This window comes from Microcebus murinus, chromosome 21, assembly GCF_040939455.1.
Source record: "Microcebus murinus isolate Inina chromosome 21, M.murinus_Inina_mat1.0, whole genome shotgun sequence".
NCBI classification, from domain to species: Eukaryota; Metazoa; Chordata; class Mammalia; order Primates; family Cheirogaleidae; genus Microcebus; species Microcebus murinus.
Genome location: NC_134124.1, coordinates 17,657,088 through 17,683,643, shown reverse-complemented (window position 1 = coordinate 17,683,643; position 26,556 = coordinate 17,657,088). Strand labels below are relative to the sequence as shown.

Sequence of the window (26,556 nt, the reverse complement as noted above, 5' to 3'; positions counted from 1 at the left end):
AGATAATCCCCATGCTAATGCCAATTATCTTTAAACACACAAAAACTTCAGAATATATCATACAAAATGAACAAATGTAACATTATATAAGTATTTCAAATATATTAACCAAATAGTAATTAAATACTAGCCCAAACTTCTAAGAAGTTGAGAAATCTGAACAAATATCAACCATCTATGAAACATGTATCCACCTTGATTTTATGGGTTATTTTCTACCAGCTTAACAGTGGAAATAAAGCATGGTATGCTTACTTTCTGTCCGTAGACTGCATCAGCGGGCTTTCCATTTGAATCCAATCCCCCATGGACATAAGAAGAGTTCTTTCCATAAAATCTGTTCAGCAGAAATATAATTTACTTGTCATCTTCAAGTATCCTAAGACCAGGTATTTATTTTTCCATTTGGTACCTTATCTACCTCCCTGGCAGACGCTTGAAGGTAGGAATGTGTTTTCTTTTTCATCCTTTTATGCAATCATCTATCCATTATTCCCTACATCCTACATGCCACTACATCAACTGCTGAATGGAATGGATTTAGTCAATGAAGCAGAACACTTTTTTTTTTTAAACAAATCACCAATTCCAAAATTGTGATTCCAAAAACAAATCACAAAATCGGAGTAGGCTGATCATGTTAGAATCTTGTAGTTTGTGTTAGGAAAGTCACTTAAAATTAAACACAAGCTCCTGTTTTTACTCAAGAAGAAAACAGGCATTTATGCTAGGACAGCTATATTCTCCATGGACTGGGAGAATCTTTTTATATCTGAGAATGCCTATGAGCAGTTCTCATTAAACAACCAGTAGCTCCTGCTACTGGTGTAGTAGTTTAACACATTGACTGCCACACAAAAAAACCAGAAACTTTTCTTTGGGGCCACAATATTTTGTTACCAAAATAGAATAAAAACTTCAAGTGTGATTTAGAGGTAAACATAAATAGAAAAACGAAATGTATTAACTTCTATTCATTTAATCCACACTTTTAGAATTAAATTGTCAATGGCCGGGCGCGGTGGCTCACGCCTGTAATCCTAGCACTCTGGGAGGCTGAGGTGGGTGGATTGTTCAAGGTCAGGAGTTCAAAAGCAGCCTGAGCAAGAGCGAGACCCGTCTCTACTATAAATAGAAAGAAATTAATTGGCCAAGTAAAAATATATAGAAAAAATTAGCCGGGCATGGTGGCGCATGCCTGTAGTCCCAGCTACTTGGGAGGCTGAGGCAGAAGGATTGCTTGAGCCCAGGAGTTTGAGGTTGCTGTGAGCTAGGCTGACACCACGGCACTCACTCTAGCCTGGGCAACAAAGCAAGACTCTGTCTCAAAAACAAACAAAAAAAGAACTGTCAATATTAATTGTAACAATAAGAACATCAACAAGTAAAATTTTATATATGCTTCACGTGGTCCCAGGGTCAAAACTAGAGTGAGTTAAATACAATTCTCTTAGCAGTTAATGTGTTAACAATTTCTGCTGATACAGTAAGAACTTCAGACTTCAATTCCCTATAGCTTTCATTCCCCTATACCCTCAACTGCACCGTTTCCATTACAATAGTAAATACTCCAACAGGAAAAAAACACACACGCCAAAATGCTCTATCCCAGAGATAACCACTATTGGGATTTCTTGACATTTGTCTTCCAAAGAAACATTTTTTCACACATGAGCCAGTACATATTATTCTATATCCCTCACACGCAAAAAGAGGACAGATCTGGGCCCACAAGAACCCCCCAAGTTAGCCTTTCTACTTTTAAAGTTTATCAAAAAGATGCAAACTAGCTAGAGAATCAGTTCACTACTGGCCAAACCACTTTTCATTGGCCCTAACATGCACCTAAAAGAGGAAATGTGGGGGGATGTCTTAAAATCAATAAATAACAATATTGACAAGAAATATATTAGTGTATTTGGTTAGTTTCTATCAACTCTTGCTCCTTTTAAACTTCAAATTCATATCCAACTTTTAAACTTTGACATAAAACACTACAAAAAAAAGAGGGGAAAGGAAAAAAGGATAAAAGACCTATCCTAACAGTCATGTAAATGCATACTATCAAAGTTTCAACCCGAATTTCTTTACCTGCAAAATGAGGTTAAGAATCCTACAATGCCTTACTACAAGGATTTTATAAGGACCAAGAAAAAATGGATAAAAGTGTTTTGGAATTATAAAGCCTTTAAAAAAAGATATTTTCCATCTTCAGAGCAATGCCAAATCCTGTACTAAAAACAAATTTATAAATTTTCCTTTACACACTTAATAACCATGTGGCATCCAATATGCAAGCTGATCTAAACATAAAGGAAAAAATAATCTGTTCTAGCAAATCTGCATTTTGAAACTTCTATTCTAACAAATCCACATTAATAGAATTTTGTATAATGCAACACTTTTTGTAAAAAGCAAACAGTGAAAGCAATCTATATACCCATCATTAGGAGAGAAAAGTTTGATACATCTCCCTAAAATAAGAGATTTGGTGGCCACTGAAATGAATGTGATCCATGTACGACCCCAAATCAAGTTCAAAAAAAAAAAAAGCTAAAAGTATATTAAAAATGTTTGCATACACACAGAAAAATTTTTAGTGCAGTATTACTACATACTTCCATAAATTGTCTTATACATCTTTGTTCTAACAGTAAGCATGCATCATTTCTACTAAAAATGTGCTCCAGTTTTTAAAAGTATATCCACACAAAAGTATATTATTACAGGAATAGTCATGGATCTTCTTCAGCACATTCTCAGCAAATAATACATGATTATACCTTTATATTTTCGGGTGTTATTTTCTGATAATATGTAAGTTTAGGTAACTTCAGTCTAACTTTTAAAATAATAGTTACATATTCTCTTTAAAATTCTTACATAATTTTAACAGCCATTATTTATTGGTACTTATGTACAAAGAACTATATGATACAACAGCCCTACACAAGGCACATGATGAATGAGAGTACCTCAAGGATAAGTACCCACATGCTAAAAAGCAGCATTGGATAATGCAGGAGAAATATATCTTACCTATGTAGCATGTCTGGGGCCTGGTTCAGCAGTGTATAATACTGTCTCACAAATTCCCGCCCGACCAGCAGGGGACTAGGCTTCTCCATCACCATTGCTTTGGTCAATTCAACCTGGAAAAAGAAAGTCAAATATGTCCAACCTGAAAGATCAAACACAGGGGAAAAGATTGAATCATTTAGCTAAAACAACTCAGAGACAAGATCACGTCAGCAATTCTTGGTTTAAAAAAAAGGAATAAACCTAAGAACAAATAAACCTCACACTGGTTGAGATTTTACACATTCAAATTTATTGTAATCATGTAAATATACAGAGGGGGAAATCACTATGAAGAATTCATCATTATCCCCAATATTCAATTTTCTTAAAACTAGATATAAGAACCTCAAAGGTATGTATTTCCAACATGTATCCTACCATAATTGTCTTAAGTTATTAAACCCAATAACGAGTTTCCAGTTGTAAAATTACAAACATTCTTATTTGTGGCAATATAACATTCAAGGGCAATAATCTTATAATCTTGTAACAATATAGCTTTGGCACCCAGCAACAACCTATCACATTTTCTAGTCTATCTAAATCAGATAAACTTCTAGCACAGTATCTTGAAAAAAGAAACTACAAAACTAAACATTCTAAACATGCTTATTAGTTCATTCTATAACAGAACAAATATAATCTCAAAACAAAATTCGGGAAGTTAACAAACAAGATGTTTATATTCAAAATTATACCATTTAAAGTTAACACCTTTGAGTGACAAAACAGGCATCTGTCACACAATGAGTCATGAGTTACTGTCAGCTATTACCAACAAAAAACTTTTAAAAATATCTAAAATGAGATTACCCAAATTTTCATTTAAGGGAGACACAGAAAACCAGACTAAACTTAAACATACAGGCAAACAGGAATACAGGTACAGATTTAATTACAGTATAAAAGAAAAAGGAGATAAATTTTGTTTTATAGGATGAGCAAAACAGATCGATTTTGATCACTTTCTGAACAAGCAATATGTGAAGATGTTTATCCTCATCTGGTTCATTTCTGCATAATTCTCGAGTATCTGCCCACCTCATTTAGTACTTTTTTCACCAAATCTAAGTTCAAGGCTTGTTCTTCATTTTCCCCCAAATTACAGCCACTAGATCAATATGGAGCAGCTTCCCAATCATACGAAAGTAGTTTGCCTTCAAGCATGATTATGAGGATTAGCAACAGAAATCTGAATCCTACCTCTTAATGTGCTTAAAGCAGACTAACTTGAAGCAGAATGAAAAATTGCTATGCTTTTCCTTGGCTCTTGGTCCAAAATAAGATAATTTCACAAGTTCTTACTGCTACTAGATCCTTCCGAATTTAAAGATAACAGGTAGGCATTAGAGGTTCTTGGCTGTCATCTAGTCTTAGTTTCCAAGTTCTCAGATTTGTTATTACACTTCACTCAAACCAGAGCAATTCCACCTTTTTAAATATTAGTGTTACCACATAAATTTTCTCTTTAAAAAGAACTTAGCTACTCTATTTGAAAACCACTAGCACATGACCATGACCCAATCTCAGACAAAAGGAAAAACTGTGATTATGTGGCATTCCCCCAGACCTCACTAGTTTCAGAAATGGAAAACAGATCTCCCAATTCCTGAGAAACAGGTAAAACTACTATTATTTTCATCCAATTAAGTTGTACTTATATATTTCTTTTTATAAAGAGACTAAACAGAACATTTTGCTTCCCTGTCTTAACCAAAGTATCTGATACAGTCACAGTATTAAAAGCAATTTAACACATTGACTGCCACACTAGAAAAAAATTTTTCCTTGGGGACATGGTGTAAAAATTTCAAAAACAAAAGGATCCTTTCTAATGTAATGAAAAATGTATTTGTTATTGTTTTCTGTGTTGCTAAATAAAAAGGTAATATTAAAAACCTGATAATCAATAATGTGAAAACTTGAGAAATAGTTCATAAGCATAAAGTGTTTTTCTTGACTTAGCAGGCTGAGGGGTAATTTAAAGGTAACCATAAACAGAAAAATGAAATGTATTGACTTCTATTCATTTAATCCACATTTTTAGAATTATCAATATTAACTGTAACAATAAGAACATCAAGAAGATTTTCACACACCAACTGTAGGGTTTTTCCCAAGTTTTGCTTCACAAGATCCTGGGCTCAAAACTAGCCTGAGTTAAATACAACTCATATAGCAGTTAATGTGTTAAAGGGAGCCTTCATGATAAAGAAATTGGAGGGAAAAAAACAATACACACCAATTCCTATCTTTGAACTCTTGTTACACTTGCTTCTCTTTAGTACTACCTGCTCTTCTTTCCCAAACAAAGCCAAAAAAAAATCATCATTATTGGCCGGGCGCGGTGGCTCACACCTGTAATCCTAGCTCTCTGGGAGGCCGAGGCGGGCGGATTGCTCGAGGTTAGGAGTTCGAAACCAGCCTGAGCAAGAGTGAGACCCTGTCTCTACTATAAACAGAAAGAAATTAATTGGCCCACTAATATATATAGAAAAAATTAGCCGGGCATGGTGGTGCATGCCTGTAGTCCTAGCTACTTGGGAGGCTGAGGCAGAAGGATTGCTTGAGCCCAGGAGTTTGAGGTTGCTGTGAGCTAGGCTAACACCAGGGCACACTCACTCTAGCCTAGGCAACAAAGCGAGACTCTGTCTCAAAAAAAAAAAAAAAATCATCATTATTACATCAACCTAACTGCACCCTTTGATACTGCCAAAAAGACTTGTTATAAATTTCTAAATAACATTTTTTGAAATACTACTGCTCACAACTAACCTTCCTATGCAAAATGCTGAAAATCCTCTAAGTTATACATCAAAGGCAAGAAAACTTTAAATCTATATTCGATCTCTAGAACTTCTTTTCTGCTTGAGGTTACCTTGGATAATTCAAATGAAAAGAATTTTTTAAAAGCACATTACTGAGTTGGTCACACCATTATCAATATTTTATCTCAGGGTCATCTTGATAAAGACAAAGAACAGTTAAACACATGTATATGTCAAATTGATCTCCTTTGTGGGTTTTTCTTAACCAAGCTTTACAATTCTGACACTTGTCAAAGAGATCAGTATTATTCATTTAATAACTTTCCAAATATTAATTTTCTTCATTAGTTTAACACTTTAATAGTTTACATTAATTATTTTGCAAACCACAGTCACAATTAGCTTATTATTTTCCAAATAGATGCTACTTTATTTTGGGTTGAAACTGTTCACTTCAGAAATATGCAATAGCTACTAAAGCAAATTTTTCAATACTCTAATACTAAAGGTGCAAGTTTTAACATCAAGTCTGCCTCAAATACCCTTGCAGCCTTCCATTTACACTATACACACTATTAGTGCCATTTAAGTGGCAGCTGGCTCCTAGTGTCTCCTGCAAGCTCTTCTGTAATAAATATCATTCACTGATCCACCAAAGAGCTCAAGGGAAACAGTAGCAGTATTTAAGAATAATAGGCATTGCATTTTAGTAAAAAGAAACTATGTTGCTTCACTGCTTAAAAAAAAATTGAATCCTTAATTTTAACTAGTCAAAGGCTTCATGAATTCTACATTTGTCATGGACAGATAAAACATACTAAAAAAAGAATGCAAGCTTTTTCCTGGTTTCTTAAGAGCAGAGACCATGTCTTTACTCAACTTTTTAGCCCCAAAACGTAGTAACATCTGACACGTAACAGGCTCAAATTTTTATTCAATCTTCTCAAAGGGAGGCAGAATTTTATTTAAGCAAAGTGGATTCCTGATCATCAAAACTGAATTGTCAGGTTTTCTAATATTAAGATTAAGAGAGCAGATACAGGCCAGGTGCAGTCACTCATTTCTACAAAAACTAAAAAAAAAAAAAAAAAAAAAATTAGCTGGGTGTGTTGGCATGTGCCTGTAGTCCCAGCTACTTGGGAGGGAATTTGAGGTTTCAGTGAGCTATGATGACCCGACTGCATTCTAGCCTAGGTGACAGAGCAAGACCCTGTCTTCAAAGAAAAAAAGATAATTTACATAAGCAAATTTAAATGGATTCATCATACAAAAGACAACATTTTGCCAGTTACTAATCCACTGTAGCAAATGTTTTATAAAATATATGCACTATCAATGACAATTCAAGCTAAAAATTCCAAGATTCTGCCTCATTTATAAACACTCCCAGCACACTGTGTCCTTTCTAAAGAGGTTTTGGAAATTTCTACAAGTATGGACTCTGGCTGCTCCTAATATAACAATTTATGCCTATGAAACATGTATTAAAATCAGCAACAGGATACAAACTAGTTTTGTTGTTTCAACTGTCAATAGCAACCCTCCTCCTTTCCCTATACTGATGTGGAGGACATTGGAAGAGATAAGTGCCACTTTCTTAAAACAAAGCAAGTTTGTTAAACATTCCAAATTATTCTAATTTGGAGATCACTCCATTCTTACAATGCTTACAGACCAAAAGAATAAACCTTTTGAGTAGGATATTACAAGTCACAATAAAGCTAGAGAAAAAAATTAAGAAAATCATAAAAAAATACATTTATGACACTATATTGTACTTATCAATACCATAAGTTTATGTCATCTGTTTACAAGATAAATCGACTATGCGGAATGCCAGGTAACCTCAATCAATGGCACATATCAAGCAACTGAACTTTTTCTTATAAGGTCATGATTCTCTCTGCTTCTTGGGAGCACTTCCAGCATGGCGTTATTCAAGGTTTACAAGAGGACCCATACCTTACACTAAGCATGATGAAAAATACAGGAGAATCAAGACAGATCACTTTTGACTGCAGTATCCAACCTACTGGAGAGATGAGCTGCTCCTTCAGAAATGATTAGCATCACACAGCTTTAAGCAGATACTCTGCACCACCTGAGCTCAAGGCAACAGGAAGTGGCTACGAAATTACTCTAGTATGGTATGTACCAGTTAATTTTATGCAGTTATGATTTAATACTGCATCTTTAGATTTATTTACATTATTCTCACTGCAAATGGTGCCAGGCAGTCTTTAAATGTTTGTGTAAGTTCTGATAAATTTTAACTTTGCATAATAGATTTGTGTATATCTTAGTAATAAATGATAAAATAGCACCTATATATATATTTTATGCATCCATCGCATGCCTTTTTCTTAACCTTTTTGTTATTTCCAGGCTATGAGGTTCATTTGAGTTTTTTCAAATTATCACAAATCTCAAAAAAATTTTCCAATGTATTATTGAAAAAACTCCATATAAATGTACCTAAGTAGTTCAAACCTGCGTTATTCAAAGGTCAATTGTACTATATTACTTTCAAATTTTCCACTTGATCCCAAGTTTCTAGACCGCACAGCAACTCTAAAGAAATTCCTCATAGGCATTTTGGGAAGTGGTCACTGACAACCTGGCATCTGAGAAAATAAAGGTGGAAGGCTTGAAGAAGAAAAACTCAGATTTGGAAGAGGAGGATGATAAGTGGGACTAGAGTCCAGCAGGCCTTCAGAGCTACCAGCAAGCCCTGCTCCACATCTCCCCAGACAAAATCCAGCGCAGCCTGGGCCCGAGACCCAGCCTCCACAGGCAAGTAGCCATCCACAACACCCTCCAGCAGGTCCCAAGCCACACTTCACCTGGCTCCCGCCCCCACCCTGCCCTCCCAGCCCCTCCTCTTCCTGTGTGAGGAAGATTCCTCCCTGTCAGCCACCACCAGTACTATCCTCCGGGAGCTGGAGACTTCCAGGGATAAGAGCAAGCCTTCTCAGAATCCAGTGGCACCCCTGGACCTCCGGAATGAAGTGCCACCCCAACGTGATAGGGTCTTCATAGAAGCTATGAGCTCCCAATCCTTTTGGGGACTCTTGTCTGGATGACTTCTGGACAATGACACATCTGCAGTGAAAAAGGAGCCTGCGCAAGCCCCGCCAGAATCTCCTCACTACCTCTCCTGTGCCCTAAGATCCTGGAGTGGAATCAACTAGATCACATCATGGAAATCATTCTGGGGTCCTAAAATTTTGATGGAAGGGATCACTCCTTCTGTCAGCCTCGGCATGCTCGATTCCTGAAAGTAACTGTGTGTTTTGGTGGGGGCTCTAAGCAGTGACTATGGCCTCCTTTCCTCTTGTTTCATGTGTCTGGTTACCACAGGCTTATGTGAAAGTTAGTCTTTCTGAATTAATATATCTGTTCCAAATACCTTAATGAAACTGTTTCTGGGAGTCTAATTTTCCACTTACACATTTCTACTGACTTTCCCTCCAGTTCCCACTCCCCTTGTGACCACTGGGGCCTCAGGGAAGATAAAGACTAGACCTGTAAGAGGATGATAGGTATACCTGCCAGGTTGCTATGGAAACCCAGGCTCTGCCTCTTGCACCTTGAGACAGTGGGAGGGGTTGGTCTCCTCCCCTTAGGCTGAACACCACTTCCTTGGCAGGACCCCCGTCCCGGAGGCTTCCTGATTCATAACCAGGTTGTACCACATGCAATAGGGTGGAAACCAAACTGCTCTGTGCCACATTTAAAAGAAAGGCAGGGTTTGTGGTGGCTTTTTTTAAATTGTTTGTGATTTTTAATAAAAGTATTTTGGAAGGGGAAAAAAAATCCCCAAAAGTAATTTGGCTGAAGTCAATTAAAAAATGTTAAGAATGTTTCCTTTAAGCCTAAAGAACTATGAGCATTTACATTCCAATTTTTGAGAGATGGACAGGGAAGCATGAAGGCCAATCATACTCCACCTGAATTTTTAATAGCAGAGCTTACTCTAATAAGAAATAGCAAAATGACTTAATAGCCCACTCTAAGTGCCAGTTTTAAAATAAATATACCACACAACAAAAGATTAGTACCTAGTATATATATATAAAACTGCACATAAATCACTGAAATAAAAATAACCCAAGAGAAAAAACAGGCAAAGGGAATGGAGCAGGCAATTCTCAGGAAAGTACTAAATGGACAACAAACAAAACATAGACTAAGTAACCAGTAAGCTGGGTATAGTAATGAATACCTGTGGCCCAGCTACTGGGGAGGCTGAGACAGAAGGATCACTTGAGCCCAGGAGTTGAGGCCAGCCTGGGCAACTTAGTGAGACCCCATCTCTAAAAAAATAAATGAACAAAAATTTTAAAATAACCAGTAAAATGCAAATTAAAACATATCATTTCTCACCAGAGATTTCCTTAAGTGTTAAAACTTCAAGCAATACTTAAACACTGGCAAGCATGTAGGAAAAGAGCCTTCAAGCCTCAAAACTGCTGAAGATGAGTCTCAACTGGTACCACAGTGGAGAACAATATTGCAGTTATCTAATAAAATCAAAAATGCTCTGATGAATAATCTAGCAATTCTCTTCTAGACATATATACAAGAAAAACTGACCCATATGCACAAGATAAAAACAGAAATAACTGCCATTCTATTTCTAAAATACAAGATCGGGGCCGGGCATGGTGGCTCACGCCTATAATCCTGTCACTCTGGGAGGCAGGAGGATCGTTCAACATCAGGAGTTCAAAAGCAGCCTGAGCAAGAGCGAGACCCCCGTCTCTACTATAAATAGAAAGAAATTAATTGGCCAACTAAAAATACATATAGAAAAAATTAGCCAGGCATGGTGGCGCCTACCTGTAGTCCCAGCTACTCGGGAGGCTGAGACAGAAGGAATGCTTGAGCCCAGGAGTTTGAGGTTGCTGTGAGCTAGGCTGACCCCTCGGCACTCTAGCCCAGGCAACACAGTGAGACTCTGTCTCAAAAAAAAAAAAAATAAAATAAAATATAAGATTGGTAACAATCTACATGTCTATGAAACGGGAAATGAATAAGCTGTAGTTTATTCACATCACAGAAACTTCTATATCTAAGATAACTGTATGTGTACTTATAAGAATGAAAACCAGTAATATTAACAATTATGCCATGTTAACTGAAGCAAATTAGTTAGCAAATTAGGAATCTGTCCCTGGAAAATCAAGACATATAGTCATCCTGTTCATGGCTGTCAGAAAGTGAGTGTAGAACAGATCTCAATACTGAAATGAAAAGTCAGCTGCCAAATATGTACTGTGCAATATAGCCTTAAATATGTCTAAAAGCATTTTTAGTATACACAAAGAGATATCACATATTGTTCATAAATATGTAAATATATTTTAAAAATAGGCTGAACATAAAGACAAATGGATGCATGAAAACAGAATTCAGTAATACATGCATACATAAATGGACAATTTCCAACATGACAATTCAGTGGAAAAAGTATACTCTTTTCAACAAATGGTGCTTAAATAATTAGATATCCACATGCAAAAAAAAAAAAAAGAATCTCAATTCATCATGCCTCAAACAATACACAAAATTTAATTCAAAATGATTCAAACTAAAATGTAAAGCCCAAAACTAAACTTCTAGGGAAAATATGCATGTCACTGGGTTAAGGGAAGATTTTAGATACACCAAAAACACAATGTAGAAGAGAACAAATTGATAATTTAAACTGTAGAGAAGAGAGCAAACTGATAATGTAAACTGCATCAAAATTTAAATCTTCTGCTCCCCGCTATTAAAAGAATGAAAAGACAAGCCACAGACTGGTAGTAAATATATGCAAAGTATATATCTGATTAAAACACCTGTATGCAAAATAAATAAAGAACTCTCAAAACTGAATAACCAATCCCATAAAATATGAGCAAACGATTTAATACACTTGGAAGAAATTATGTATAACAAATGAAAAACACTAATCATTAGTTACAGAAATGCAAATTATAACCAGTTAGGTACCACCAAACACCTGTCAGAATGACTAAAATTAAAAAGGCTGACCATACACATTGTTGGCCAGCATGTGGTGGAACTGAAACCCTCAAACACTGCTGATGGGAAAGTAAAATGGTACAACCACTTTGGAAACCAGCCAGCCAGTTTCTTAGTTAATCATACATCTATCATATGATCCAGACATTCCATTCTTAGAAATTTACCCAAGAGAAATGAAGGCATACAGCCATACAAAGACCTTGTACACAAAGTTCAAAAGCTTTAGTTACAATCAAAAAATACAAAAAAATGCTACAAACAGACCAAATGTCCACCAATAGGTAAATAGATAATTGTGATATAACTACATAACAGACTAGTACTTAGCAATAAAAGAGCATATAACATAATTCTAATTTACATAAAAATTCTAGAACATGCAAACTAATCTACACTCCCTGCAGGTGGAAGGGTAAAAGAAACAGGCAGGAAAGAGGGAATACAAAGGGGAACAAGAAAACTTTGGGGGGTGATGGATAGGTCCACTCTCTGGATTGTGGCGATGGCTTTGTGGGTATAATTATAATGTGTGTACAGAAATTATCACACTGTACACTTTAAATATGTGCAGTTTACTGTGTCAATTATACCTCAATAAAGCTACTAAAAAATATTTTTTGTCCCATCAATAAAATAGCCTGGAAAGACATGATAAACATCTCAAGAGAGGAGAGAAGGGGACGGAAACTTGCAAGGAGAGGTAGGACGTCTTACAAGTTTAAAGAGCAATGAAAACGCTAACTGTCAGTTCTGAGTACAAGGGTATTTAAGTGGTCTTTTTACTTATTTTAATAAATTTACCAAAAACACTAAGAAAAAACAACAAAGGTTTGTGTACAAATATGAGTATTAAACTTTAATAAATTGTTACAAGGTTATGCTATATGTTCAAACATTTGAAATTTGGTTCTTTAAGAGAAACAAAAATGTTTTCCCAGAACCACAGAAACTTTAAGGCACAAGCCAGCATCTGCTTGGAGCAAGAGCAGTATCACCATCACTGGGCCTACTCCCATCAATCTATTTTCCAAACACTTCACATTTACCACCTGTCACCTCCCTTCAAAATTCTGTCCAACAGCTCCTTAGAAAAATGGTTGATTCTGGGCCTGGGACAGGCAAAATACAAGATAAGCCAGAAAAATCTGGTAATTAATACAAGAAAATGCCTTAAAAAAAATGGGGCATAATGGTAACAAATAAAACAGGGAAGAACCGAAAGAACAAAGGAGTCAAAGCTGGAACAATCTGAGCAACAATAATGAATTAGGATAATATTGTATTACAACCCAAAAATGAAATTAATCTCCGAGTTCCTGCTGATATAATATAAAAAATATGAGGGAGACAAATCTTCCTTACAAAGAATTTAAAATGCTATAGAAGGAATAAGGGAAATAAAATCACCATTAGAATAATACCACAGCAATAACTACAGGCCAGGATCCACTAACAGATATGAAAACTAAGGAAGGAAGTTTTATTTGCATGGATTCGAAGTATCTCTTCCAAAATATTAATTAGCAGTAACTTTAATATATGTCCACAAATTTAGATTCTTCTCCCTCTCTAGAAAGTAAACCCTAATTCCTCCCTCCCCTTGAGCATGGGCTGGACTTAGTGACTAACTTCTAATGAATACTATGGAAAGGAGAAAAACACTAGCCTAACCAACATCACCTTAACCAAATGATCAAGGTTAAATTCAACCAGGAATATTACATACCCCCAATATGATGTGATAAGGATAAATCACTTCTGTGGCATTCTTCCCCCAAATCCATAGTCCATAATCTTAGTCTAACCATACATCAGAAAACCCAAATGAGATGTCAAGGTCATAAAAGGTAAAGAAAAGTCAGAAACCGTCAAAGATCAGAAGAGAATAAAAAGGTATGAGTACTACATGCATCTTGGATTGGATCCTGGAACAGAAAAGGGACCGTTAGTAGAAATAAAGTCCATCACTGAATTAACAGTATTTTATCAACGTTAATTTCTCAGTTTTGATAACTGTACCAAGTTTGTGTAAGATGTTGACATTAGGGAAGCTGGATAATGAGTATATGAGACCTCTCTGTATTGCAACTCTCCTATAAATCTAAAATTATCTCAAAAATACTAAGTTTTCCTGAAAGAAAAAAACTTCAAGATAAGATCAGAAAACTTAATTTTTCTTAGCATACCCCTCCCCCATCCAAAATTAGAAGCTAGTCCTTTAGATTCATAATTAAGGATAAATCTAAGTTCTTTCTGATCAAAACAAAAAGGTATGCTACAGTTAATACTAATCCTCATCTGGGAAACTTTTAAAAATATGAATTTCCTAGCCTTTGAGTCCCCTAAGACATAGATGGAAACACTCCAGGAAACGCTAAGGACAGAGTCCACACACGTGGGTGAAAGTGAGGCACTTGCAGAAACAGTGTAGGGGAGAAGAAGCCTGGAAGGGCAAGTAGGTGCCACACTCACAACTTACAGATGCAGAATCCCTCTAAGTTTTTTGAATAATAGCTGGCTATATAGTACCCCATTAGGTACCACATGCTTTACAAACCAGTTTAGAAAACTATTTGGGTTTCAGAGCCCTAGTTCCCTTTTTAGTAAAAATATGAGAATATCCAAGATGTCTGAAAGCATTTTTAAAATATGCAAAAAGGGCTATAGAAAACACGATGCTATTATATAGCTACATAAGTTAATAACCACCAAAGATTACATCCCTACAAAGTAGATGTGTGCACACCATCCAGGAAGCCAGATTTCTTTTTCTGAATCATCTTTAATCTTTACTTTTTATTAAATACCTAAAATACAGCACACATGCTAAAAAGCTAAGGAATATGACAACATGAAAGACTGATCACCTCACAGAAAGGGGAACCTATCACTTAAAGTTATCTAAAGACCATATTTAAGAAGCCACAGCCCATGAGAGCAATTTTTTAAACTGCTTTCTGCCTTGTCAAACAGACTCTTTATTCTTCATGTGTGCACTATTCCTAGCTCTTAACCCTATCACCTGGCTTGCAATTTAGCCTGCCCAACTAAAGCCAAAGTGGGTGTCCAAGAAAGGAAGAAAATATCTGATTTTTGAGATACATAAAAAATCTAGTAAATTGCTACTATGTGATGACCTACTACAAGTGAGATTACAGTTGCTAAATCTAAATTTAACTCCAGGGCTTGGAAGGACAGTATTCACCACCAAAGGTTGTTCCCACTAGCTGTTGACAACTAGGGAAGGGTTGAGGAAGGGCAGCTTTTCTTTTTCTGACCTACCTACTTTGAAAATTATCCTCCTTTGCAAAGTCAGAATAGTTTTATCCAAGGCAGTCAAAGCACAATATAATTAAATGCCTATTTGAATTCTGAAACACTTTAAAAACCAACCAATTTGCAAAATGTTAAAAGACCAAGCAGGCAGTTTTATTAAATTGACAAAAAGAAAAAAAATTGTTTTAGTCACAAATTTAGGTTTTACATTAAATATTTTAACATTGGCAACATCTGTATTAAGGACCATATACAACTCACAAACCTACAAAAATGTAAAACTACTCATTGCCCTTTTTTTCTATGCAAAATACAAAAATTAAAAAAAATCCATAAATCACAAAAGAAAAACTGCTCTAAAGGAGGTCACAAACATTACCAAAATCTCCCAATGTTCCCTTGGTAGACTGTCAGCTGAGAATAGCAAGCTGAGTGTGAATTAAATAAAGAACAAAGAACTGCCTACTTTTCTACCTGTTAGAAGAGGTACAAAAGCTCAGACTGAAAAGTACGGAGCTCCAACAAAAGTAATCTATGACTTGTTTGGGAAGCTGGGAGGCCCAAGCCTTATCACAATTTACTTGTTCTTGACAAATGAATGCCTAACTGATCAGCTGAGGTACCAATTTGTGAAATAATCACAATTTTCAGATTTCTACCCACCTGATAACCATTTGGTGGAGGCCAAGAATAATTCCTTAACATTTAAAGTAGAAACTAACAAATTTTCCCTCTATAATGCATATGGTAATTTCATTCTGACATATTTTACCTCAAACTGTAATAAAATTAGCTAGCTTCAAAAGTAACAGTTTAAATGTAGGTCATTACAGTGCTTTAACATTTTGATAACTTAAATTGCTCACCTTTAAGACTTAAGTTAAAATCCTAATTTGCAAGTAACTGGAATTGCTACACAAGCCAAGTTCCAAGCAAAACAATGTTTCATTATAAAGCTGTTATTTATGGCAACACCAACAAAGAACTTGTCCATACAATATTATAATCCTTTAGCTACATTCTGTTAAATATCAGGAAAGTACTTAGTAAATAGAAACACAAATATCAAACTTCCTCATAGTTTTTCTTTATAAGGATGGGCATTTATGTGCTTCTTCTGACTGCAAAAAACCCTTAAACACTGATTCTAAAAAGCATCTATACAAAAATATACAACGCAGCAAAATAAATGTCTTTAAAATAGTTGAAAGCCATTTAATTCAAAATTAATTCAAAAGAGCTAATCCAAAAACTTTTATTTTTGTCTCAAGTAGACAGTTGTGATTTAAAGTTAATGATCTGAATCTATAACATTTATTTCATTAAGCCAATGCATACGCTGGCTTTAGACTAACCGAAAATACTAAAATACTACTAAAAATATATATAAACTCAAGTCCTTAAAGGTAAGAAAGGCATCTTTTTTGCATATACACAGGAGCATAGCAAAGTAAATGCTAAATAAATAACTAAACCTAGCCAGACTTTCATCCACATGAGAAATCCCATCTGACACAAGTGTATTTTCCAACACACATCAAACCCCAGTAACTCACGTAGTTGTGATAAGCTCCACAGAGGTCAAATTTATACTTATAACCGAGCGCCCTTTTTTCTATTACAATTTCATATTTTTATTTTTCTGAGCCTCTCCTTTTTCACAGGTCAAGTTCGTATTTTAACCCACAGGTGCTGGTGAGGTCTGAAACTCACCACTCTGGACCTCATTTTCTTCAACTTATACTAAGTTAACTCAAAGGTCTTTCTTTCTCCAAAAGTCTGCTCCAATTCAAAAAAAAAACAAGAAAAAAAAGAAAGAGCTTCGAGGCCTAGCACCGGAGCCTAACTTCCCGCTGGCGGGAATCCCCATCAGCATGCTGTGAGCTTTCAAACCTGGCGAAGAACATGGTCCGTGCTCACGTGCGGGTACTCTTTTTTTTTTTTTTCTCTCCCTCCGCTTTTTTTTTCCAGAAACGATTACGGCAGCACATCTATCAACTATGTGTACGAACACACGTAGGAAGGAAGCCCAAGGCTCTTCCTTTGTCACATGCCCACTTCCGACCCTCGTGCCCGGGCAGCCCGCAGCCGCCGCCGCCGCCGCCCCGGGCAGCCGGCCTTCGGGGGCGGACGCCGCCCGGGGACCCGCGCTCCCGGCGCACCGCTGCCCCGGCGCCGCAGCGGAGGAGGAGGACACAGGCTTCGGGGCCCAGGAGGCTGGGGGCCCGGGTCCACACGGGTACCTGCCCCTGGCCGTCTCCACCTGTGCGCCAGGGGCCGCCGCGGAGCGAGGGCGACCGTACCTACCTCTCCGGGCCGCCGCGAGAGCTCAACGAGGGGGCAGGCGCGGCGCCCGGCGCACGGGGAGGGCTCGGAGCAGACGTCAGCGGCGGCCGCCGCCGAGCATCCGTGCGGCCGCGGCTCCCTCCTCTCCCCCGGCAGGGCGAAGCGGCGGCGCCCTCGCCGCGCTTCAGCGCCGCCCCCGACCCCGAACGCAAAGCCTCCCCCAGGTCCGGACTCAGCGGGAGCCCGCCGGCCGAGGGAGGAGAGACTCGGCCGGCGCGTGGCAGGGAGGAGGGGCCGGCGGGAAACGCTGGCCAGTCGGCCCCGCGGGGCCCCCAGGCCCCCGAGATCGTTCCTGGGGCCCGGGCGGCGGCCGCAGCTCGCTCCCGCCCCGCGTGGCCGTTGGGCGCAGCACGCGCACGCGGCGGCCACGGCCACGCGCTCCAGCCGGTGGGGGTGCAGGGGGCGGGAGCCGCCGCGCGCCCGTCCATCCGCCGCGCGCGCCTGCGGCCGTTGGGGCGGAGGAGGTGGGGGGTTGGGGGACGCGCCTCGCGCGGCCGCCGCTCGGACTTCTCCGTCTCCCAACCGCCCCAGCTCGTCCCCGTCCTCAGGCCGCGCCGCCCCGCCCACGCCCCGGCGTACCTGCGCAACAGAGCGGGAGAGGAACAAGCTTTGCTCCGCTGCACTGAGGATGGCAGGAATCCCGCACGCAACTGCGTCCGCACACACGCGTGCTCCGCCGCCGGTCTATATAGCCGCGATTCAGCCTAACTTGTTGCGGCCAGGTCGGGCGAGCGGATGGCCAATCCCGACTGTGTCCTTTGGTCTCTTCGAACAGCAATTGGGTACTGACTCAGGATGAAGGCGTGGCTCTTGATTGGCTTTGACTCATGCCTATGAGACTGTCAGAACCTCGTTTCCCTAGTAACAAATTGGCACCAGGAGCGACCAATAGCTGGAAGGTAGCGTGGAAGGGAGGGTGGGCAGTTCCTTGACTGATACCCATTGTAGCCAATAAATGTGTGGGACTGCTCTCATTCGTTAAAACGTCCTCCCCTGGGCGGAGATCCGTTTTTCATGCAGGAGCGGTTGCTCCACAAGGTGGGGCCCGTGTACTTTGGGGAAGTAAACCCCAAGCAACTAGGAGGCGGGCGCCCGGGAGGCCAAGGGAGGCCTCGGCCAATCTCCACGCCGGAAGGAGCTGATTGACAGGGGGGTTGGACTGCTCCAAAGAGCCGGAGCAAGGGCCGCCGGGCTTTCTGGGGCGGTGATGAGGCTGTCCTGGCTCCGGCTTCTGTCCCCTTTCCTTTCCTCGCCTGCGCTTGTTGGGTCTGGCCCCTGAGGTCCCGTCTGCTGCCTTTTCCGCACAGCTTGGTAGCTGGGGAACCAAGTGGAAAAGTTTCCCGGGTTTTTGCCCCTTCTTTCTCTGACAACTTTCCGATTTCCCCGGGGCAGCCTAAGGGCGCCGGCGGGCTCTCGTCGTTAGTCAGCGCTATTGTTGGGCAGCCGCGAAAGCCGAGGAGGACAGTGGCTCGCGCGGCGGACGCGGGGTCCCGGAGAAAGGCCGCGCGCGCAGACCGCCGGGTGGAGAGCCGCGTTCCGGCCGCTGCCCTTGAGCGCTGCCGCAGGCTGGCCGCTCGGCGCGGGGCGTTCCGCGGCGCTTCCCTTTTGTCGTTGCCGAGGAACGGCGCTGCGGGCCTGCGTGCCGCCTCCTGCGCGTCACCGCCTCGGCCGCGCCGTTTTCCGATTGCCGTAGGTGTGGGAGGCTCACTCCGCCCGCAAAAGGTGACTTGTCAGACTCCTTCACGGTCGTCCCAGAGATGTGAGGCGCCTGGGGGGGGCTCGGCGGCGCCCCAGCCTGCCCGGGTCCCCGTCGCTTGGCGTGTCGCCGGGCCCTCTGTCGGTCGCCGTGAGCATTTTCCGTGGAAACAGCCGCGGGTCCAGCGCGTTAGCATGGACACGCCCCGGGTCGTTATCCCAGGCATGTGGCCGGGCGGAGAATTTTGGAAGTGAAGCACGTGGAGCGTCGCTGCTCGCGGCGGGGAGAGGCCGAGCAGGCCGGCCCAGCCCGGGCTGGAGGGAGGGAAGGCGCCGGCAGCCGTCCGGTGGCACCCGCGCTGGGACTTGGGGAGGCCCCGGAGCGACGTGAAAGTCCCCCGTGGGCCCAAGGCCCCCTCTCTCGAGCCTCGGCCGGCTCACCGCGACTCCGGCGGGGCCCCCGGGGCTGAGGTCCGAGATGCGGTCGCTGCTCGCGGCCCCGCGTTCTCAGACAGGGGCGCGGCGCTGGGCCGGGATCTCCCAGGGAACAGGCCCCCGAGTTCTCCCGAGGGAGCTCGGCCCGCACGAGAGACCCCGCGGAAAGTTTTCCCGGGTAGGGAACGTCCAAGACCCTGTGAGCCATGCAAAGGAGTCTGGACTTTACTCTGAGGGCAGTAGAGAGCCCCTGGAAGGTTTTTTTTTTAAAGGGTGGACTAAGATTTGCACTTTACAAAATGACTCTCCAAATTGAACTAATGAGAGCGGGTTTGCGAAATTTTAAATTTACAGATTGGTAATTTAACTCGGGTAACCTCTTAATCACATTTGGAGGGGGTTTTAAGGGATACAGCTCTTTTTACTAGGCAATCTGGCAGTGTTAATGAAATTTTGTATATCCCCCCCAAAAAACAATAAACAATAATGCCATTTCTTGGTTGCTAGCCACATTTGTTTACAAAGGCATGTACCAAAGTGTTCACTGCTGCACTGTTGGAATACTTAAAACTGAAAACTTAATACTCATCAATTGGCAAACTGCTTAACGGTTATATGCACATAATATAGAATATTATACAACAATTTAAATAAAAATGAGAACTATACAGATATAAGTCGTCCTCCAGTTGTTAATTGTATCGTTAATTGAAAAAAAAATCGTGTTCAACAAAACATAAAAATTCTGTAAATTAAAGCAAGTATGTAAGTGCATAGGGAAGTTGTAAATTTAAAACAATAGTCATTGCCCCGAGGGAATCCAGTAGGTTTGAAGCGATTCTGTGTTCAAGTATTGTGTTTTGTAAAGAGAGAAAGAAAGAAAAGCAGGAAGGGGAGTGGCTTACTAGAGGGAGAATGCAGGCAAGACCCCTTAGGTGGCTGTGGCTGTCTTCCAGGGGAGAGAGCAAGTTGGCTTCTTCCTGTGGTGGTTTCTCCAGGCAGATTATAAACCTTCAGCCCCCAGACGCTGGATACTTAGTAATACTGTAGTTAGTAAATGCTCAATGATTAACTTACCACTAATGAATTGTCTAGAGCAGCAGTCCCCAACCTTTTTGGCACCAGGAACCAGTTTCATGGAAGATAGTTTCTCCATGGATGTTGGAGGAGGTGTTCGGGATGATTCATTGTGCATCTTATTTTTATTATTATTACATTGTAATATGTAATGAAACAATTACACAAACCTCTCTGCTAATGATAGTCTGTATTTGCAGCTGCTCCCCAGCGCTAGCATCACCGCCTCAGCTCCACCTCAGATCATCAGGCATCAGATTCTCATAAGGAGCGCGCAGCCTAGATCCCTCACGTGTGCAGTTCACGCTCCTATGAGAATGTAATGATGCTGCTGATCTGACAGGAGGTGGAGCTTATGCAGTGATGCAAGTAATGGGGAGCAGCTGTAAACACAGGTAAAGCTTTGCTGCTCACCTGGTGTGCGGCCAGCCTGGTTCCTAACAGGCCACCTACTGCCACAAGTCCACAGCCTGGGTGTTGGAGACCACAGGTCTAGAGCAGTGGTTCAGGAGGGATTTTGCCCCCAGGAGAAATAAGCCATTGTCACAACTGGGTGGGTGGGGGGCTACTGGGATCAAGCTAGTAGAGGCCAGGGATGCACAGAAGAACCACCATGCCCACCCACCAAACACACATACACAGAATTATCCAGCCAAAAAGTCTATAGTTTTGAGGCTGAGAAAGCCTTTAGTCATCCAAGGGAGAATCCCTAGCCTCCTGCTGGTCTTTATCTCCACTGCCAAGCAAAATCTGCAAATCCACATGGTGGCTGGCTCATACCTGTAATCCTAGCACTCTAGGAGGCAGAGACCAGCCTGAGCAAGAGCAAAACGTTCTCTACCGGCCGGGTGTGGTGGCTCACGCTTGTAATCCTAGCACTCTGGGAGGCCGAGGCGGGCGGATTGCTCAAGGTCAGGAGTTCAAAACCAGCCTGAGCGAGACCCTGTCTCTACTATAAAAATAGAAATATATAATTAGCCGGGCATGGTGGCGCGTGCCTGTAGTCCCTGCTACTCGGGAGGCTGAGGCAGGAGGATTGCTTGAGCCCAGGAGTTTGAGGTTACTGTGAGCTAGGCTGATGCCATGGCACTCACTCTAGCCTGGGCAACAAATCGAGACTCTGTCTCAAAAAAAAAAAACCCCTGCAGATCCCTCCAGTTACACTACCTCACCCTTCTCTCTGTGCCAGTTCCTCTGAAAGCGCTGGGAATCTGGGTGGGAGGAAGGAGATAGGCAAGACCCCAGAAAATACAGTTTGGTAGTGGAGAGGAGTGAGTGATGGAAAATACTAGGTATGGAGTGATCCTAAGAATATCAGATCAGTTTTTCCCAAACACAGCTAATGATTTTTGAACAGTGATTAAAAATACATATCTATCTTTAATGTTAAACTCTTTGTGAACAAAGACCTAGTACAACAGTCATTGCAGCATTGTCTGTAGTAGAAAGAGATGGGAAACAACCCGAATGTCTGGCTATTTGGAACTGGTTAGACATAATACCACAATACAGTACACTTACATCAGACTGTCACATACAGAAAATGAGGTAAATCTACTTGTGCAGTTATAGAGCAATCGCTAAGAGATATCAATAAATGAAGATAGCACGGTACAGAATAATGGGGAAAGTACACCTGTGTTTGTGTACAAAAGAGGAAGGATGGCATGGGGCAATTATTTCTATTAAGATATATGCATTTCTGTGGTTGTATTGTACACATTTATTCTTTTTTTAAATTTTTTGCTGTGAATCACAAGTTTGCCTGGAAGGAGTCACAAAGAACTGTTAATGATTGCTAACAGGGAGGTGAACTTTGGCCAGACAGAAAAAGGCTTAGTCTTCATTCTGTATCCTTTGGTACTATGATTTTTTTTAAAACATATGCCTGTATTATTTGTTTTAATTAATGTTCTATATTTTAATAGTGACATGAAGAACTACAATATAGAAATTTTTATCTTTAAAACAAAAGGCTGGGCTTGGTGGCTCACACCTGTAATCCTAGCACTCTGGGAGGCCGATTGCTCAAGGTCAGGAGCTCAAAACCAGCCTGAGCGAGACCCGTCTCTACTATAAATAGAAAGAAATTGGGCCGGGCGTGGTGGCTCATGCCTGTAATCCTAGCACTCTGGGAGGCCGAGGCGGGAGGATTGCTCGAGGTCAGGAGTTCAAAACCAGCCTGAGCAAGAGTGAGACCCCGTCTCTACTATAAATAGAAAGAAATCAATTGCCCAACTAATATATATACAAAAAATTAGCCGGGCATGGTGGCACATGCCTGTAGTCCCAGCTACTGGAGAGGCTGAGGCAGCAGGATTGCTTGAGCCCAGGAGTGTGAGGTTGCTGTGAGCTAGGCTGACGCCATGGCATTCACTCTAGCCTGGTCAACAAGCGAGACTCTGTCTCAAAAAAAAAAAAAAAGAAAGAAAAGAAAGAAATTAATTGGCCAACTAATATATATAGAAAAAATTAGGCGGGCATGGTGGCACATGCCTGTAGTCCCAGCTACTTGGGAGGCTGTCTCAAAAATAAATAAATAAATAAAAAAGAGATGTCATACACATTAACCTTTATAGGTAGGTATTTGAGGGGTTTTGAAAAGGAGGCATCAGAGTTTTGGTGTTTTTTTGTTTTTTGTTTTTTTTTGAGACAGAGTCTCGCTTTGTTGCCCAGGCTAGAGTGAGTGCCGTGCCATCAGCCTAGCTCACAGCAACCTCAGTCCCCTGGGCTCAAGCGATCCTACTGCCTCAGCCTCCTGAGTAGCTAGGACTACAGGCATGTGTGGGCCACCATGCCCGGCTAATTTTTTTTTTTTTGTATATGTGTATTTTTAGTTGGTCAATTAATTTCTTTCTATTTTTAGTAGAGACAGGGTCTCTGCTCAGGCTGATTTTGAACTCCTGACCTCGAGCAATCCGCCTGCCTCGGCCTCCCAGAGTGCTAGTAATTTCTTTCTATTCTTAGTAGAGGCGGTCTCACTCTTGCTTGGGCTGGTTTTGAACTCCTGACCTTGAGCGATCCTTCCCGCCTCAGCCTCCCTGAGTGCTAGGATTAACAGATGTGAGCCACCATGCCGGCCCAGAGTTTTAATCAGTCCTCCCAGACTGCTAACTTCTTTTCCTTTTGCGCCTTACCATACAAAGATGATACAATTCCTCCCTCCTTTGGCATTGACTGTCTGCAAACACAGCACTTCCTCAAACTGTGTGGAGCACTGACCATAAACTAAGCACCTTGCTAATATTCTCTACAAGGGTGGTCCCATTTAATGCTTATAACAACCCCATTCCCCATTTCCCAAGTACAGAAACAGGCTCAGAAAGGTTAAGCCACTCCCCCAAGTTCTCAGAGCTGGGCCTAGAAACCAGTACTTTAACTGCAAGTCCATGTTCTTTTACCCATTTGTCAGGGAAGGCGGATAGAGCCCTAAGTACAAAAAAGAGGCATAGTCTCCCCAGAAACCTCTGAAAGGATTGGACTTTTTCTTCATTCCCTCAGGCATGACACCAGATCATACTGCACAGACAGATTTCAAAGTGGTTTGAGAGTTCTGGAGTCCCTGGCAAATTCTGTTAGTCTGCAGCCAAAGTTCTTTGCAAGAGACTGTTTGGCAGCACACTCTGGTACTACACACAGACCTGGGAGTCCTCACTTCCTGGGGCTAGATGAGGGACAAAACTTCAAGTCCAAATAACATAGCATATACCAAGCATCTGTTTTGTGCCAGGCACAGCACAAGGCAAAGTTTTTCAGTTCACTATCACAAAAACTATATGAAGTATTAACTCAGTTTTACAGACGTAAAAACTATGGCTCAGAAAGGTTAAAGACTGCCCCAAGATTATAGTGTGAAAGTGGCAGAGCTGAGCTTTACAATCAAGTTTGTACCCCTTGAAACTCAAAGCCCAATAAAGAGGAAAACTAGAATAGTGTATATATGTAATAGCTCTCTAGGCCAGGCACAGTGGTGTTAGGGACCGACCTTCCACAGCCCCACCGGACAGAAAAGCAGAGACATCGAGGATGTAATTACACAAGAGGAGATTTATTTTCTGGCTAGCCAGGGTCCAAGCCCTAGAGCACCAACGCAGTGGCCACTCTTACAGGCAAGGACCCCGACCGGGGTTGCAGCGTGCCTTTTATCCCTATGGTGCATACGCTATGCAGTGGCTGATCACGCGTGGATCATGCATTGACCTTTAACATGATTGGTTGGCTGGTAGCCCCACTATACAGGGGTTCGAACAATGCAAAGTTGGCCCAAACAAGCAAGCAAGCAACGGTTTCCATGGCAAGCAAGCAACAGTTTCCAGAAGCCGGATGTTAGTTCCAGCTTCACTGGGGGTATGGGCCTTGCAGGTATGCAATGTCTCGACCCCTCACAGTGGTTCATGCCTATAATCCTAGCACTTTGGGAGGCTGAGGCAAGAGAATCACTTGAGGCTAGGAGTTTGAGACCAGCCTGAGCAAGAGCGAGACTCCCATCTCTACTGAAAATTAGCCAGGCTTGGTGGCACACACTTGTAGTCCCAGCTACTAGGGACGTTGAGGCAGGAGGAACACTGGAGCCCAGGAATTTGAGGTTGCAGTGAGCTGTGATGACACCACTGCACTCTAGCCCAGAAGACAGAGCAAGACCTTGTCAAGAAAGAGAGAGAGAGAAGGGAAGGAAGAAAATAACTCTCTAATCTTCAAACAGCTCACTTCAACAAATGGGGAAATCAAAGCAAAAAGAAGTTAAATAATTCTTCAGCCATCAAATTGAGAAAAATGATATTTTGCTAATATCAAATGTCAGCAAAGGTGTGGAAATAATTATTCTTGTATACTGCTAGTACAACATATAAATTGGCATAGTCTTTCTGAGGGCAATTTGAAAGCATCTAGCCAGGTTGTGGTGGCTTATGCCTATGATCTCAGCAACATGGGAGGCTCAAGCAGGAGGATATCTCGAGGCCAGGAGTTTGAGACAAGCCTGGGCAACATAGCAAGACCCCATCTCTAAAAAATTTAAAAATTAGCAGGGCATGGTGGCACATACCTGAAGTCCCAGGTACTTGGGAGGCTGAGGCAGGAGGATCACTTGAGACCATGAGTTCAAGGCTGCAGTGCGCTATGATCGCACCACTGCATTCCAACCTGGGCAACAAAGCAAGACCCTGTCTCTAAAAAAGAAAAAAGAAAGAAAGCATCTAGTAAAATTTAAAATCCACACACCCTATGATGCAAAATTTCTTTTTGTTATCTACTCTGAAGAAACAGTCCCACATGTATACAGAGCAAAGATGTTCACTATAGCGTTGTCTATAATACTGAAAAAATAATCTAAATGTTTGTTAGAGAATAGCTAAATTTACTATAGTACCAGAGAATTTTATGGAGCAATTTAAAAGATTGAGCTATTTTATATGTGTGCATGTATGTTTATATATATATTCATATATTTTTAAAATATATGTAACAATATTATACATAACATAAATTTCTAGAGTACACTGCTAATTTAAATGTTTTTTTTTTTTTTTTTTTTTTTTTTTTTTTTTTTTTTTTTGAGACAGAGTCTCACTTTGTTGTCCAGGCTAGAGTGAGTGCCGTGGCGTCAGCCTAGCTCACAGCAACCTCAAACTTCTGGGCTCAAGCGATCCTCCTGCCTCAGCCTCCCGAGTAGCTGGGACTACAGGCATGCGCCACCATGCCCGGCTAATTTTTTATATACATCAGTTGGCCAATTAATTTCTTTCTATTTTATAGTAGAGACGGGGTCTCGCTCAGGCTGGTTTTGAACTCCTGACCTTGAGCAATCCGCCCGCCTCGGCCTCCCAAGAGCTAGGATTACAGG

General features: G+C 41.2%; 2 protein-coding genes and 1 pseudogene across 6 annotated transcripts in view; 2 read left to right on the top strand and 1 right to left on the bottom strand.

Moving 5' to 3' along the window:
- G3BP1 (G3BP stress granule assembly factor 1) overlaps positions 1-18,480 on the bottom strand; it is a 32,174-nt gene extending 13,694 nt beyond the window's left edge. The window contains exons 1-4 of one of the 5 annotated variants that reach the window (XM_075996235.1): positions 18,087-18,480; positions 10,692-10,809; positions 3,040-3,181; positions 256-337 (exon numbers count right to left, since the gene is read on the bottom strand). In XM_075996235.1, coding sequence (XP_075852350.1) covers positions 256-337; positions 3,040-3,134 — 177 coding nt within the window. In that variant the 5' untranslated portion in view covers positions 3,135-3,181; positions 10,692-10,809; positions 18,087-18,480. The other 4 variants (XM_075996236.1, XM_075996237.1, XM_075996234.1 and 1 more) reach the window with 4 other exon arrangements.
- Positions 1-26,556, top strand: part of ATOX1 (antioxidant 1 copper chaperone) — a 126,119-nt gene that overhangs the window by 71,706 nt on the left and 27,857 nt on the right. The window lies entirely within an intron of this gene.
- On the top strand, positions 7,777-9,072 carry LOC105858027 (SERTA domain-containing protein 3-like; annotated as a pseudogene).